Genomic DNA, 17,993 nt, shown 5'->3' on the forward strand with positions numbered 1-17,993 from the left:
TGGTGCTCCCTCTAAAAATAAATAAATAAAATTAAAAAGAAAAAAACAACACACTCACAAAAAGAAACCATTGCTGAGTTTTTTAAATAAACGGGGTAGGTGCTATGGTGAGTACTGTGAATTGTGTAAGACTGATGAATCACAGACCTGTATCCCTGAAACAAATAATACAGTATATGTTAATTAAAAAAAAAAAAATCGAATAAATAAATAAATAAATAGACAAACTCCCTAAATGAATTTCTCACAATCATAATGTTTTCTGGTTTGGGGGTTTTATATTTGCTCCCAAGGTATTCCAGATTCGTCGTCAGTCCCCCTGCCACAGTTGCTCAGGCTGACGAGCGTACAAGGTCACCCAGAGCTGCGATTCATTCCTAAGCAAGCGAACTTCTGCACAGGCATCCCATTCATTTAAGCGTCGTGCAATCAGGAACGTGTCAAGGCCCATTTTTCTGTGTGAAAAATGAGGTCCTAGGCCCTTAAGTGACTTTCCTCAGGTAACACTGTAAACCTGAGAGGGGCTAAAACTCCAGCTGAGAACCCCAGGCTTCCTACCCAGGGCGCTCTCAGACCTCTGACCTCTGTACTCATCTCGTGATTCAGCCCACCCTGTTTTGTCTGCCCTTTCAGAATCCAGCTCCTCCCCTCAATCCTACTCTCTGGCCCAAACCATCCCTGTCTTTTTCTGAGACCGTTGTCATAGCTTTCTTTTTCGTCTCCCTGCTTTTTTCTCCCCTGCTCAGTCTATTCTCGTAACTGTTTTAAAATGTGAGGCAATACAAGTCATGTCATTCTTCACAAAATGTCGCAATGTTTCCCATATTATTTATTTATTTTTAAAAAGATTTTATTTATTTATTTGACAGATAGAGATCACAGTAGGCAGAGCAGCAGGCAGAGAGAGAGGTGGAAGCAGGCTCCTGGCTGAGCAGAGAGCCCGATATGGGGCTCGGTCCCAGGACCCTGGGATCATGACCAGAGCCGAAGGCAGAGGCTTTAACCCACTGAGCCACCCAGGCGCCCCTCCCATTTTTTTTTTAAATTTAAATTTATTTATTTATTTTTATTTTTTATAAACATATATTTTTATCCACAGGGGTACAGGTCTGTGAATCGCCAGGTTTACACACTTCACAGCACTCACCATAGCACATACCCTCCCCAATGTCCATAGCCCCATCCCCTTCTCCCAAACCCCCTCCCCCCAGCAACCGTCAGTTTATTCTGTGAGATTACAAGTCACTTATGGTTTGTCTCCCTCCTGATCCCATCTTGTTTCATTTATTCTTCTCCTACCCCCTTAACCCCCCAGGTTGCATCTCCACTTCCTCATATCAGGGAGATCATATGATAGTTGTCTTTCTCCGCTTGACTTATTTCGCTAAGCATGATACCCTCTAGTTCCATCCACGTCGTTGCAAATGGCAAGATTTCATTTCTTTTGATGCGCCCCTCCCATTTCATTTAGAGTAGAAGCTGAAGTCTTTACGTGGGCTATAAGGCTCCCCACGGTTGGGCCCCTTGCTCCCTCTCTGAAATCAGCTGCTCCCTTTTCTCTCGGTCATGTTCTGGCAGCCGCTCTAGCCTCCTCGGATTTCTTCATCTTCAGACATGCTTCCACCCCTGGGTCTTGGCACCTACTCTTTTCTCTGCCTGGAATGTTCTTTCTGAAGATAACCACATAAGCCATTTCCCCCAACAAATACTCTCCTTCTCCTGCTTTATTTTTCTCTGTTGCGCGCACCACCACCTAGCATATGCCATGCTTTCTTTTTTCATGTGTTATGTGTCTTCTCCCATTAGATAGTAAGCAGAGATTTTTATCTGTTGCTTGCTTGATTTTTTTCCTAGCACCTAGTACAGATGGCCAAGAAATATTTTTTGAACAATTTCATGTTATGGTAATACATCATGGCAAGGAGGACTCGTTCAAATAACTTTGCACTGAAACATCCTTCCTGGACTGTGGGAATGTGTGATTGACCTAGACTGCAGGAAAAGGTCTTTTAGAAATTGTGATCATGAGGCATAGGGACAAGGATAATGTCGAGCCAAAAGGGGTTGTCAACTCCACTCCTGGCACACATTAGCGTGTGATCTTGGGCCAGGCACTTCATCTCTCTGAATTTATGTTTCCTTAGTTATTAATTAAGGGTGTACTTTGTCTTGCGGAGTGGCTATAAGGGCTCAAATAAGAAGGGCTGTGTCTCTCAGTGCACCCAATTGCTGACACATGTCTGCCCCATTTGCTCAAAATTCCCACTGATAACAGCGAGGGCCTCATGTCCTCAGTTGTTCTTTAATCCCCCCTCACCCCACAGCCAGTCCCACCCTTGTCCAGAAATGGACGTGGGGCTGAGGAGGATGGGGCCTGCTGGCAGTTGGGGCTGCCCTCTTGCTGGGCAGAGAAAAATCCGGCTGGGCTTGTCTCCAACAGAAGCAGATGCCCAGTGTGCCGTCTGGGATGACTTGGCCTTCCCTTGTCCTGAAAGAGAATAAAACACACAAAGGTTAAAGTCCTTTCTCCTTAGCGTTGGCTTTCTGTTTTTCCCTTTTTCCTATAACAAGAAGTTTATTTAAACGACAAGACTCTTGACTTAAGGGGAAAACCGACTAGGATTCATTTCCTTTAGAGTCATTTGTCCCTGCTTACAGAGATTGCCCTACAGGTAACAACTATATACAAAAAGTTATAAAATTGTCCTTGGTTTTACAATGGTACATGGAAAGTATTAAAATTCTCCAATTGAACAAGGCATGCAGGGGACCTTTATGTCGTTCTTTTTTGTTAAACAGTGAGAACAAAAGAACTTTCTGGAATATAAACCGGAGGAAGTAGCAGCAGTGGTGGTTGGAAGGCAGCATGGGCCTCCTGACTAGAGTTCCACCATCTTGTGGAGATGGCAGAGAGCCCTCCTTAAAGAGGACACCAAAGTGGACATTCCTGAATTCTCTCCTTAGACTTAATGTTGCTTCAGCAGATCTCATACTATGTCGTGACCCAAGGGCCTTGCCAGGCCTTGAAAGGTTCCAGAGGACTCATATAGCTTAAAGATAGCCTGGAATTTTATTCCCTCTTTCTGTCTGTCCCCATGGGTTTCTGAGAAGCCAAGCAAGTTTTGTAGCTGCCTAGACGTGGCTGGAACTGTCCGGGAGAGAAGATGCTTCTTTCTTCTTCATCTGAGAGCTAACGTTAATTTACAAATCCCTTGGAAGGATGGAACGTATTCCCTAAGGGAACTCCAGGCCTGTCAAGGTGCTTTCGATTATATCTGATTTGACCAGGTTCTATCCCCAAAATGTCATCAGAAGCCACCATCTTGTATAAAACAAAGACAACAACAGTTTGAGACCTGAAGTCTCAAGAGCTGATGGGCATATGGTTCTTGGGAGGTTGAAAACTTCCTGCCATATGCCAAGGGACACAACACCCTATGAGTCTCTTTGCAAGAGACTGAGTAGGAATCACAGCAAGTCAGCATTAGAAGTAATTTCAAATGGGGAAACTGAGGCCCAGAGATGGCAGGTGACTCACCGAAACTACACAGGCCTCATTTCTTTACCAGGAGAGACAAAAGAAACAGGTGATAGAAATTCCCAGTGTAGCCCAGACAGACCCTTCTGCGGCCTGATAGAAGCTGGTTCAGGGTACTGACTCAGCCAAGAAAAAACATTTCCTAAGTTTAAATATAGCTTAGGAGGAGGTCGGGTCTCTAGGGGAACCCCAAATTTTCCTGAACTCCTCCCTCTGCATGAGGCTCAAAGCTGTTCCTATTACTGGTTTTTGATGTAGTTCCAGCTTCTCTCAGAGTGAACAGGTAAACATCTGGTTTGATACATGCTACATGCAGTGAAATTCTGGAGAATTCTTTCCTCAGCTAGCGTAGTTTTGACTGTTTCAGCAAGATTATTTTTTGCCTTGGATCTTGACCACAGTGGAGGGGGGCACATTCTTGGGTAGGGAGGGGAAAGTTTTTCTCAGGTTAAAAAGAGAAACAAAGAAAACCAAGAATCACTTACGAAGTGAACACTTAACAAAGCCAGACTTGAATGAATTTCCATTCACTCTCATCAAGTTTCAAAACCTAAACACATCAGAGAACATTACAACACGGGCAAAAGATGAATAGAAAGAAAACAAATGATTTCACGAGTTTGGAGCTCATGTGTGGCTTGGTTTATTGAACAAAGCAGTGGATGAGAGGCAATGGGGTCTTTAGATGAAGTCTGTGGTGACTAGTTTTTAGAACAACTAAGTATATAATCATTTTTTGGCCATATAAATATTACAGCGACATGACCTTTATTTCTTTATTTCTTCTTTTTTTAAGATTTTATTTATTTATTTGACAGAGAGAAAGATCACAAGTAGGCAGAAAAGCCGGCAGAGAGAGAGGAAGGGAAGCAAGCTCTCCGTTGAGCAAGGAGCGTGATGCGGGGCTCGATCCCAGGACCCTGGGATCATGACCTGAGCCAAAGGCAGAAGCTTTAACCCACGGAGCCACCCAGGCGCCCCAACATTTCTTCTTTACCATCTCACATGCATCTTTCTGCCATTGGGTTTGTGATGTTCACCACACATCTCGCAGCAGATAGCATTTATCAAGTACTGTTCCAGCTGCCCACCGTCCTGGGTCCTGAGAGATCGTCGCAGAGGGAGGCAGTAATAGAATCTTTTCCTAGAGAGATTTGACAGGCAAATTAACCTATCTGCATGTATTTAAGAACATGAAATATCATGAAGTAATGTTATGAATATGAAATAAAATTTAGCAATGTGCTTATTATAATTCCATTTATACTTGGATTACATATGTAAGTATAAATTCCATTTATACTTGGATTACATATGTAAGTACATCCATACTTGAGTATGGGTGATAGGCAATGTGATGCTGATGTGTTGATCAGCGTCAAAACGGAGGTTCATTACACTCTCCCATCTTGTTTTGTGTATGTCTGAAAATCTCATAATCTGAAATTTGAAGCAAAGAACTGAGCTCCAACTTGGTTCCTAACCAGCTGCTTGAGGGTGGCCTTTCATCTAAGTGAGAAAATTCTCTCCTCTCTTTTCATGATCTATTCATCGTGTGGTTTCCAAATAAAATCTTTCTTCAGTCAATAACTTTGAATTCCTTACTTGAGATCTTTATCAATGAAAATACAATGTGAATATTGTAAAACTTAAACACGTATTTTATTTCTCATCCCCAGATACTCTAAGCTATTACAGCCAGCTGTGGGCACACTTTCAAACCCACTGGCGATGAACCAGACCCAGGACCCATGCCTTTCTACTCACTCGAGTGTTCATTTCACAGCAATCTTCCAGAGTAAATGACTAAGGACACATGGTCCATTTAATGAGCACCTATTCTTGGGCCACGTGATCTTAGCCCATTATAGGATCACTTAGAACTTCTGCTGGTTTGGAACAATGCTTGCTGCAAGAAACATTTGTGGGCACAGTCAGTACCTTTGTTAAGAAATATGCTGAGGTCAGAGTACATTCTACTGCTTAGAGCTTCAAGTAAAAAGCCAGTGCTAGAAAAACTGGTACTTTCCTGGAGGAACTGACCTACTACCTTCTCTCTGATTCTTATTAACTAAATGACTGATTTTCCCTTCTTGCCTTGACTAACAAGAAGGCAAGGTCCAGTTAAGCAGTTACTTTCCAGTTATAAAAATGATAAGGGCGCATGGGTGGCTCAGTGGGTTAAGCCTCTCTGCCTTCGGCTCAGGTCATGATCCCAGGGTCCTGGAATCGAGTCCTGAATCAGGCTCTCTGCTCAGCGGGGAGCCTGCTTCTCCCCCGCCCCGCCCCACCTGCCTCTCTGCCTACTTGTGATCTCTCTGTCAAATAAATAAATAAAATCTTTATAAAAATGATAAATAATAAATGGTTATCATAGAAAAGTTGTAAAGTATGCAAGAACTGAAAACAAGGGAAAGAGAGACATCAAAAATTAACCCATTATCCCGTCATCCAGAAAAACCACTGTTAAGATTTTTTGTAAGACCCAACTATGACACCCAGTTAATGGACCTGAATTTACCATTATGGTTTGTATGAATGCCAACCTTTTATTTGGTTCTGATCATCTCAATTTATGACTTTTTAAGTGTATGTATTTTTTTTATTATGTTAAGTTAGTCACTGTATAGTACATAATTAGTATTTGATATAGTGTTAAATATATGTATTTTGAAACAGTTTCAAATCAGTTTGGAGAAGAGGAAGGGCAAATAAAAATTAATCCTTAAAATAATATGGCAATAATGTGAGGCAACTATTGCCAAATTTGGGTCCCCTGACCTAATACCTACCTGACTGTGGGATTATAACGATTATATCAAATGAGTCACTGGTCACACATTGAAAATGTCACTATACAGTAATGATGATTAAAACAGCTAACACTCATTGATTACTTCGCTCTTTTGCCAGGGACAACTACCCTATGAAAAGCTACCATTTCAGCATTTCAGCCTTTGGTGTTTCTAAACAGTTTATTTCATTCTTTTGTGGGGTAATGAGGTCCACACCTGAATCCCTAAAACCTCAGAACGTGATTTTTTTTTAAAGATCTTATTTATTTGACTGACAGAGATCACAAGTAGGCAGAGAGGCAGGCAGAGAGAGAGGGGAGGCAGGTTCCCTGCTGAGCAGAGAGGCTGATACAGGGCTCGATCCCAGGACCCTGCAGTCATGACCTGAGCCGAAGGCAGAGGCTTAACCCTCTGAGCCACCCAGGCACCCTGAATGTGATCTTATCTGGAAAATAGTTCTATGCAGATGTCATGTAAAATAACGACCTTGAGATGAGATCATCCTGGATTATCATAGGATGCCCTAAATCCAATGAAAGGTATCTTTATAAGACATACATAGAAGAGGGAAAAGGCAGAGTGACCATGGAAATAGAGTCTGGAGTGTTGTGACATCAAGTCAAGGAATGCTGGAGCCATCAAAACCAGACAAGGTAAAGAACTGATTGCCCATAGAGCCTTCAGAAGGGGTGAGTCATGTGGACAACCTTGATTTTGGACTTCTAGCTTCCAAAACTGGGAAAGAAGAAGTTTCTGCTGTTTAAAGCCACCAAATTTGTGGTGATTTGTTATAGTCAGAGAGGTTAGTAACCAGGAAAGGTATAGTAACAAGGAAAATAATACATTGATCCGGAAAATAGAACAGAACAAGTTCCGGGAAAGTAACATCATTGAAATTATTGGCATTGTTCAAGAGTGCAAGGGGTTGAGTTATGAAATCATGGACCTCTGGCAAGTGGAATCGTGGCTTAGCGGTTGAAGAGTCGGAAGGAAAGGATTTAGTGACTGGAATTGGGTGTCTTTTAAAACTCCGTTGTGTTTTTATTTCCTCAGATTTACATATTTCTGATGACAGTTTTCTGGAATCACTTCTCAGAAATCCCCATATTTTACTTACATCCTTGTCTATTATCCCTGGTTGGGTTAAAAATAATACAGTTAGATCCAAACAGGAAGATTTGTTTCCAGGGCCGGAAGAAGACAATGTTGACAATGCCTGGCAAGTAGATTTGGGAATACTGGCAGAGCTTTCTATCTGTGCAGCCATATCCCTGAAGGGGATTCATCTGATGTTTTCCACATTTGTAGAGGAACAAACTTTGCCACAGGCTCCATAAAAGTCAAAATGGTGAATGATGCTAGCTGGGCAGATTGGATCTCAACAGCTCAGTGTGTGTCTCTCCTGGCATATCCTACTGTCTATTTCCAGAATGCTCTTGAATTTTTCATTTCTGGTCAAGTCTATAGTCTCCTGTGCTTCTGTTTGGAAGATTGCTTGTGGGGCTATGATTAGGTAGCCGAATCAAAATAATTCTACATAAACAAAATATTTGTCCCACAATTCCAAGACTTGGAAAAGTGGTGAAGTGTTATTTACGTAACCCTAGCCCTGTAACACAGCTCTGCCCAAGAAACAACCATTTGGAATAGAATATACATCGTCACAGTCTATTTTCCTTGTCTAAACAAGTCCTGCTTCCTCTTCAAGGCAGAATTTAAGTAACCTCTCTTCTAGAAGAATGTTCTCAGGTTTTCTAGGCTAAGACTCTATGGCTCTTCTACAGATTTTTATTTTAGTGCTTAATGTAGTACTTGATTTTTTTTCAGTGTCCTGTGGAACAAAATCTTATTTTATTTTTCTAAGTATTCCCTGTGGCCATCAGAACCAGGAACATAGAAGGTGCTCAATAAATGTTTGAAAAGTACATTAAAGTTGCTTCAAATCTGGGATCATGAAATTAACTTATGTTGTTTCTACTTGAAACAATAGGGGGAAAAGGGAAAGTGTTAGAATGCATTACATGTAATAGGCCTACTATTGATTCATGAAACGCTCATGAGTCTGAATTCTGGGTCACAACAGAAGATGAACTTCTTGTGGGTTAACTGAAAATGTGACAAATGTTGAATTAAAGCATGACTGCATAATTAACATCTGCACAATTTAGCATATATTTTAGCATATATTTTGGTGATTTTTTGGCCAAAGATCCTAGTGTGCCTGTCCATTTTTGACCAACACAGATATCCTTCCCCCTAGGAAATTTCAGATAAAGTGCTGAGATTCTCCCATGCACAGGTGATTTATAGGCACAATAACCTTCGGCGAGCGGGAGGAAGGGAGGTGCTGTTTAATGCTAACAGACAAACACATTTTGGCTGACATTAATGAAAAGGACAAAAGTCACCCCTCTTCCTTAGTAGCAGAGCTGCGGTACAAACTGAGGAGAGCAGGTTCCAAAGTCTAAGATCTTTTTTCTCTATCTTGTTATTGAAACAACTTTCCGCAGAAGTAGAAGCTTTACTGAGAGCTGCCAGTCAGACTTGGGAGAAATGATACTGAAAAATCCACTTTTAGAGATCAAGAGGGAATCCCAAAGTTTTGCATACACCTCATAAGACCTTGCCAACATTTCTCAAATACACCATCTTTGGCATCATTTCCTGACATGTCTTTATCCTTCTTTATGTCAGTCCCTGGGAGAATTCCAGGAGTGACTCCTAGGAAAGGACTCACTCTCTTTGCCATGGTCCCCTTTACTGACTCTGCCTCCCACCAAGTCCCAACTCCAGAAATCCTTTACCTCTGTTCCCTGGAATTCTTTCTTTCTTTCTTTCTTTTTTTACACTGATGGATGGATTGAAATATACTTTTTATACCATATTACATTAGTTTCAGGGGTACAACATACTGATTCAACAACTCTGTATGACTCAATGCCTGCCACAATAAGCGTAGTCACCATATAACCTTATTACAATGTCATTGACTGGATTCTTTATGCTGTACTTTATGCTGTGACTTCTCTATTGTGTAACTGGAAGTTGGGGGCGCCTGAGTGGCTTAGTCAGTTAAGCGTCTACCTTCAGCACAGGTCATGAACCCAGGGTCCAAGGATTGAGCTCCGTGTCAGGCTCCCTGCTCAATGGGGAGCCTGCTTCTCCCTCTCCTTCCGGCCCCCTGCTCATGTTCTCTGTCTCTCTCTCTCTCCTTTATCTGTTGTTCTCAATAGAAGGCAATTTTTACTACGAACCCCAACCCCAGGAGACACTTGGAAATGTCTGGGGACATGTACGGTTGTCACAGCTGGATGCTAAGAAGTTGCTATTGGGGCCAAGCAGGTAGAAGCTAGAGATGCATCTAAACATTCTACAATGCACAAGACAGCCCTCTGAAGCAAAGCATTTTCCAGTCCCAACTTTCAATCGTGCCACAGTTGAGAAATTCCACTTAATATGACCAAGATCCTCAATATAGTAATTCTTCCATGGCTTATGGATTCCATCATGTCCTTGAAAAAGACCCCATTAAAGTCTTAACACCCAGTTCCTCAGAATATGAACTTATTTTGAGATGAAGTCATTGCAGATATAATTAGTTAAGCTGTAGTCATGCTAGAACTGGCTGGACCTCTAATCCAATGACTGGTGTCTTTATAAAAAGGATGCCACATGGAGAGACAGAGACACAGGAAAAACACCACATGAACACGGAGAGATGCAACTACAAGTCAGGGAATACCAGAGATGGTCAAGAAATCACTGGAAGCTAGGAAGAGGCAAAGAAGGGTTCTTTTCTGCAGGTGTCAGAGAGAGGTGTCTGCTGACACCTTGATTTGGGACTTCTAGCCTTTAGAACTGTGATACAATAAGCAGCCCAGTTTATGAAACTCTGTAATGGCAATTTCTAGGAAGCTAATACTTATGGTTGCAGTGAACTTTAGTTCATTTATGTCTGTCTTGCTGCATTGCCAAGCTGAAATAATGGTGATTGCTAATGCAATAGAAGATACAACCTTGCACAGTTGTATTTATTCCAAACAGGAGGCAAAGAGATCAAAATCTGGTGTATGCTACAGTATTTGTCTATCCAAATCAAGTGATAAAATGTTGCAAGCAAATATGATGAAAATTTGGGTAAGAATGAAACTGGAAAGAAGGCAAATTAAGTGATCCACCGAATTGATATACAAAAAGGTTCTCCAGTGACAGAGCAGAGTCCCTGAAAAGAGCCTTACCCTATATACCTGAGCTGACTCTTTTTGGGGTGTGCTTTGTATTGGTTCACATCTTATAAGTTTCATAATTTTTTTATAAGTTTTATAATTCCTTGACCACTGACAAAGAACCCCAGATCGATAGCATTGGTTTCAAATCTCTGACCAATAACTCCAAGTGCATAATCTTAGCTACTGTGCTGCTTCTGAAATAAAGGGTTTGTTCCACTTTGTTAATTAAATAACTTTGTAAACCTGATACTACACACACACACACACGAACACAGAGATAAGAAAAAAATAGATACGATGCTTTTTTCATATAAATTTATGTTTATGCAAATATAGCAAGTTTAAAAATAATTTTACTGCTTTGTATATTCTTTATATTAAAGACATTTGAGAGAAACTAACATAGTAAACGAATTATTTTTTTTCATGATTTTTTATTTTTTTTTTATTTTTTATAAACATATATTTTTATCCCCAGGGGTACAGGTCTGTGAATCACCAGGTTTATACACTTCACAGCACTCACCAAAGCACATACCCTCCCCAATGTCCATAATCCCACCCTCTTTTCCCAAACCCCCTCCCCCCAGCAACCCTCAGTTTGTTTTGTGAGATTAAGAGTCACTTATGGTTTGTCTAACTGAAGTATTTGTCAGGCTTAGTCATTTTTACCCCTTTACATGCAGTTCGGTACTTAGAATCTGATTTCCTAAATTTATGAGTTTAGGGGTTTTTGAAATTCTTCTTAAAAATGGCCACGGTCGCCAAACTGTGGAAAGAACCAAGATGCCCTTCAATGGACGAATGGAAGGATGAAGGAAGATGTGGTCCATATACACTATGGAGTATCATGCCTCCATCAGAAAGGATGAATACCCAACTATTGTAGCAACATGGACGGGGCCGGAAGAGATGATGCTGAGTGAAATAAGTCAAGCAGAGAGAGTCAATTATCATATGGTTTCACTTATTTGTGGAGCATAACAAATAGCATGGAGGACATGGGGCGATAGAGAGGAGAAGGGAGTTGGGGGAAATTGGAAGGGGAGGTGAACCATGAGAAACTATGGACTCTGAAAAACAATCTGAGGATTTTGAAGGGGTGGGAGGTGGGAGGTTGGGGGAACCAGGTGGTGGGTATTGGAGAGGGCACGGATTGCATAGAGCACTGGGTGTGGTGCAAAAACAATGAATAGTGTTACGCTGAAAATAAATTTTTAAAAAAGATAAAAAATTATTATTGAGGTATAATTGATATACCATGTTGCATTGGTTTCAAGTGTACAACATGTTGATTTGACAAGTCTGTGCATTACTCAATGCTCACCACGATCGTAACTATAGTCACTATCTGCCACTATTACATTATTACAGTATTACTGACTATATTCCCTATGCTGTACTTTTCCATCTCTGTGACTTATTTATTTTAGAACTGGAACTTTGTACTCTTCGTTTCCTTTCTCTTTCTTCCATCCCCCCACACACCTCCCCTCTGGCAACCACCAGTTCATTCTCTGTAATTAAGACTCTGTTTGCCTTTTATTGTTCATTCATTTGCTTGTTTGTGTGTTTGTTTATAGCCCCAGGGAGGGTAGGGGAAGAGCAGAGGAAGAGGGAGAATTTTAAGAGGGCTCCACACCCAGTGCACAGCCTGATGCAGGGCATCCTCCTACAACTCTGAAATCATGACCTGAGCTGAAATCAAGGGTCAGATGCTTAACTGATTGAGCCATCCCCCACTTGTTTTTGCCCCCCTCATTTGTTTTGTTTCTTAAATTGCACAGATAAGTGAAATTATATGCTATTTGTCTTCTTCTGTCAGAATTGTTCCATTTAACATAATGCCCTCTAGGTCCATCCACATTGTTGCAAAGGGCAAGACCTCATTCTTTTTTGTGACTGAGTAATATTCCATTGTATATAAATACCACATGTGCATTACCCATTCACATATTGATGGACAGCTGGGTTGCTTCTGTATCTTGGCTATTAAAAATAATGGTACAATTAACATAGGGGTGCATATATCTTTTCAAATTAGTGTTTTTGCTTTCTCTGGGTAAATACCCAGTAGTGGAACTATTGGGTCATACAGTATTTTCATTTTTCAATTTTTGAGGAACCTCCAGCTCACAGTGATTGCACAAGTTTACATTCCCACCAACAATGCACAAGTTTTTCCTTTTCTCCACATCCTTTCTAATACTTGTTGTTTCTTGTTTTTTTGATGCTAGTCATTGTGGCTGGTGCAAAGTGGTATCTCTCTGCAGTTTTGGTTTTCATTTCCCTGATGATGAGTGATGTTGAGAATCTTTTCCTATGTCTATTGGAATGTCTTTGTATTTTTTTTGTATGTCTTTGTATGTCTTCTTTGGAAAAATGTCTGTTCAGGTCCTCTGCCCATTTTTGAATCTTACTATTTTTTTGTGTGTGTTGAGTTTTATAAGTTTTTAAAATATATGTTTTGGATATTAACCCCTTACTGGATATATCATTTGCAAATATATTTTCTCATTCTCTAGGCTACCTTTTTGTTTTGTTGTTGGTTTCCTTTACTGTGCAAAAGCTTTTTATTTTGGTGTAGTCCCAATAGTTTATTTGTATTTTTATTTCTCTCACCTCAGGGGACATATCCATAAATATGTTGCTAAGGCTGATGTCCAAGAGATTACTGCTTATGTTTTGTTTTAGGGATTTTATGGTTTCAGGTCTCTTATTTAGGTATTTAATCCATTTTGAGTTTATTTCTGTGTTTCATATGAGAAAGTGATTCAGTTTTATTATTTTGCATGTTGCTGTCTAGTTTTCCCAACACTATTTGTTGAAGAGACTGTTTTTTTTCCTGTTGTATATTCTTGTGTCCTTTGTCAGAGATTAATTGAACCTACAAGCATGGGCTTTTTATTCTGTTTCATTGATCTATGTGTGTTTTTGTGCCAGTACAATGCTGTTTTATTTTTTTTTTTTCAGTACAATGCTGTTTTGATTATTCTCACTTTGTTGTATATCTTGAGCTCTGGGACTGTGATACTTCCAGCTTTATTCCTCTTTCTCAAGATTGCTTTGGTAAGTTGCGTTTTAAGATGCTGAAATGCTAAAGAGAATTATATATAAATGTATATGTTTTATTTTCAGCTTTATTAAAGTTGTTTATATGTTTAGGAAGGTATGTTTATGTGGTTTGTATATCTGCTTTCTTAAGTGCTTGAGATTCTTAAGGAAATCCATTATATGAGTGTTTATGGGAATGCAAGTAACCAGGTCTATAGATGTGTTTAAATACATAAGAACATTGGAATTAGCATATTTATATATACATTTTTTGAATTATATACATTCAAATATAAAATACTTTTACATGTAGTGTCTAAAGGATTATGCAAATTTTGTTTGCCAAAGGTAAAAACTAACCTAACAATAAATACAAGCTTCATCTAATTTCAAACTAAAAATTCTAAATTTACTAGATTTTTGTTATTATATTTAAAAGCTTAGAGAAAGTATGTTTTTCAAATTATAACTATAGGCTATTGAATGTCAGTGGTAACACAGACTACTGTAAGTATTGTTTTCAGTACACAAAAGCCTCTATGAGATTTAAAAAAAAAAAAAAAAAAAAAGCCCAACTGATGTCAGCCTGGGATGGTTTCTGATGGAAGATTTCATCAGAAATCTCTCTGATGAAAGTGACTCTGAGCCTGGAAATGAGGAATCTGAAAAGTTGGCCAGGACAGTGAAAGCCTGAGCAAAAGAGAGGAATGACAGTGTGAGGGAACACAGAATTTCATTCTTATTGGAAATAAAGGATGAACCAGGAACACGGAGGGAGTTAGATGCCAAAACTCCTTATTTGGAAAATTATCCAAGAGGCAGCTAAACACAGCTCTCCAAAAAGCCTCCCATTTCTAAAGCATTGTACACATACTTGATATGGTAAAAATGAATCTGTCTTCTTCCAGAACTCTTCTCCATGAAGAGACCTTGGTAGGCAGCATAAATTGGAAATAAGGCTTCGGATTCTGTCTCCTTCAATAGAACCTGGTGTCAGCTCTGTGGCTCAAGAAACAGAGCTCCATTGTATCTTCCACTCCTCTCTCTTTTTAACCTAATACGCTTTCCTGACAGACTATGGTACCAGTCAAGCCTCACCCCCAGGTAGCCACAGGGTCTCCATCTGCCTTGAGGTCAACACACAGGCATCAATGGGAGGAAGCCGAAAGCAGAGCAGGAGGAAACATGTGAGTGGAATAAAATGTGAGCAAGACTTCTGCCCTGTGGCTGGCCCTCCCAGGCTACCAGGACTGCTCCTCCTGCCTGACCACTCCTACAGAGCCTTTCCCCAGGTTCGCTAGGGTTCAACCACAGGCAGCTTTGGCTGTTTCCATGCATCTGCATTCTCAACTCCAGGCCTTCATTGGCATTTGCGAACGAATATGACCCTTTCCTGTTTTATCCACTCCTAGACTTTCAGCGTCGAGAACAGCATCTTCACAGAACAGCATCTCAGAGAACATCTGTGGGTACCTGAGTGGAGAAAAGCAAATATGAGGATATTCTTTCTTTCTTTTTTTTTTTTTTAAGATTTTATTTATTTATTTGACAGAGAGAGATCACAAGTAGGCAAAGAGGCAGGCAGAGAGAGAGGGGGAAGCAAGCTCCCTGCTAAGGGAGCCCGATGTGGGGCTCGATCCCAGGACCCCGAGACCATGACCTGAGCTGAAGGCAGAGGCTTAACCCACTGAACCACCCAGGCGCCCCGAGGATATTCTTTCAATGGCCTCTTCAGCACTTTCTAGTTTTGTTCACCCAAGAGGCAGATAGGGCCCTTTTGGGCAGCACCAGATTTGTTCTCTGCTCTCCAAACAGAAGAGGCCCAGCCAGCACCTGTCAGACAGCTTTCTGGAAATCTCATGAAGCAAAGGGACAGATGGACTGTGTGTACTCAGTCTCCCCCACCCCCTTCTTCTCATATGGGTTGTTCTAAGTGCTGCTCAACCCCACAGAATAAAAGACTAGAATAAAGTGTAATCAAATCCAAGTCCATCTGCCTGATGTGCAACAGATCCCATCACTGAGGCATCAGGTTTGCGAGAAGGAAACAGCTTATTTGAAGAGGCAGCCAAAACAAGGAAAAAAATCAGGGGGACAAGCCATAAATCTGCCTCCCTGAATGGGGAGAGAACAAATTTAAATGATCCTTAGGAGTTGAGGTTACATACATGTTGATGAAAAGGGCAGAGAAACTTATGAAAATTCATGAGGAAAGTGGAACCTGCACATTGAATGAGCACATGTAACACGCATCCCGTGTTAACTTTGGGGTAGAGACTTAATATCATCAGAATGTGGCAAAATTCAGCCCTTGAAATCAAGAGGTTAGTTTAGGACAAGTAGAAGGGGCTATGCTCTGAGAGCCCGTATAAACTGGATGGGGTCTTAGGCTCATTATCTCAGAAACGGCCTTGTTCATAGGCTGAAACCATATCAGTTGACCTTGAGTCCAGGCTTCTGCAGAACCAGCTAGTGGATTTCTTAGTAGGGTCTGAAAAGACACAATGGATGATGAGGGAGAGACAGTTCTCTGAAAAACAAGCTTTAAACTTTCTGCTAGTTTCAATCTTATTAACCCTATGGGACATGTTTTCAAAAAGAGGGCCAGCTTGACAAGGGACACTTTTGGGTTGACACGGTTCTTCCATTTACTAGTTCTGTGACCTCAAGTAACTCACTGATCTTTCCTGGACTTCTACATAAAGTGAGTTAAGATAATACTTGGCTCATAAGACTACAGTGAAAAACAAAGAAGATAATGTTTGCAAACATTTAGTAAAGATCCTTGAGAAGTGTGAACTGTATTGTTAACCTGTCTATATTACATATATTGCAATATAGTAAACTTTTTTTTTAAGATTTTGTTTATTTATTTGACAGAGATCACAAGTAGGTGGAAAGGCAGGGGGAAGCAGGCTCCCTGCTGAGCAGAGAGCCCGATGCGGGGCTCCATCCCAGGACCCTGGGATCATGACCTGAGCTGAAGGCAGAGGCTTTAACCCGCTGAGCCACCCAGGCACCCTGGCAATATAGTAAATATATTGTGATTTTTTTACTATGTTGTTATTAGTTATAAAATGAAGAAAAGTGTCACTTGGTGGGTTTCAAACGATTTTAGATGACTGAAGATTTCTTAGAGGCACTTCAGATTCTATAAATGTTTAATTCTGTTTTTAGTAGACTTTTTCCTTTGTAGTTGTGTGTGTGATTTGGAACACTAAAAAGAAATAAAATAAATAAAGTAGACTTTAGTTTGAGGTTCACAGGAAAATTGAGGTCTGAGGTTCCCCTATAGCGCTTGCCTTCCTTCCCCATACAGCCTCTTTCACTTTCAACCTATGTAGAGTGGTACATTTGCACCCACATTGATACATCATTGTCACCCAAAGTTCATACCACACATTAGGGTTCATTCAGTGTTATACATTCTCTGGATTTCAACAAATGTATAATGACATGTATTTACCCTTATAATACATATAGAATAGATTTACACCCTAAAAATCCTATGTACTCCCTTCATCCCTTCTTGCCCACCCCCCCCCCCCAAACTCTGGCAATCATTGATCCTTTACTTTTTTCATAATTTTGTTTTTTTCCAAAATATCACATAGTGGGAATCATACCGTATGCTGCCTTTTACGACTTCTTTTACTTAGTGACATGCATTTAAGTTTCTTCTGTGTTTTTTCCCATGGCTTGATCGCTCTTTTTAAAAAAAAAAAAACAACAAAGCAAAACAAAACAAAGCAAAAAACCACTGCACGACAGTCCATTGTCTAGACGAACTACAGTTTGTTTTTCCATTCACCAAGGACGTCATGACCTCCGAGTTCTGGCAATTGTAAATAAAGCTCCTGTCCCCATGCAAGTTTTGGTTTTTTTTTTTAAGAATTTATTTTTTTGACAGAGAGACAAAGTGAGAGCAGGAATACAAGCAGGGGGTGTGGGAGAGGGAGAAGCAGGTTTCCCTGCTGAGCAGGGAGCCTGATGCGGGGCTGGATCCCAGAATCCTGGGATCATGACCTGAGCAGAAGGCAGATGCTTAATGACTGAGCCATGTGGTCCCCCCCCCCCACCACTGATGCAAGTTTTTATGTGGACATAAGTTTTCAGCTCCTTTGGGTAAATATTAAGAAGTGGAATCCCTAGATCATATAGTTAAGAGTATGTTTAGTTTTATAAGAAATTGCCAAAATGTCTTCCAAAGTGGCTGTATCATTTTATATTCTCACCAGAAATGAATGAGCGTTCCTGTTGCCCCATATCTTAACAGCATTTGGGGTCTTGGCCATTCTTATAAATGTGTAGTAGTAGCTCATTATTGTTTATACAGGTGCTTATTTGTCACTAGTTTATCTTCTTCGGTGAGGTGTC

At 40.5% G+C, this 17,993-nt stretch overlaps 1 protein-coding gene across 3 annotated transcripts in view; it reads right to left on the reverse strand.

Annotated features, from left to right (window-relative positions):
- Positions 1–1,226: 1,226 nt before the first annotated feature.
- LOC309867055 (MICOS complex subunit MIC26-like) overlaps positions 1,227–17,993 on the reverse strand; it is a 69,015-nt gene continuing 52,248 nt past the window's right edge. For 2 of the 3 annotated variants that reach the window (XR_014312959.1, XM_082735313.1), the window contains one exon: positions 1,227–2,488. Coding sequence is in view for 1 of the 3 variants with exons in the window: in XM_082735313.1 (XP_082591439.1) it covers positions 2,292–2,488 (197 nt within the window). In the remaining 2 variants the exon portion in view is untranslated. Of the gene's footprint in view, positions 2,489–13,863; positions 15,090–17,993 lie in introns of those variants that run through there. The other variant, XR_014312960.1, reaches the window with a different exon arrangement.

Source organism: Mustela nivalis (genome assembly GCF_964662115.1).
Source record: "Mustela nivalis genome assembly, chromosome: 1".
Taxonomy (NCBI): Eukaryota; Metazoa; Chordata; class Mammalia; order Carnivora; family Mustelidae; genus Mustela; species Mustela nivalis.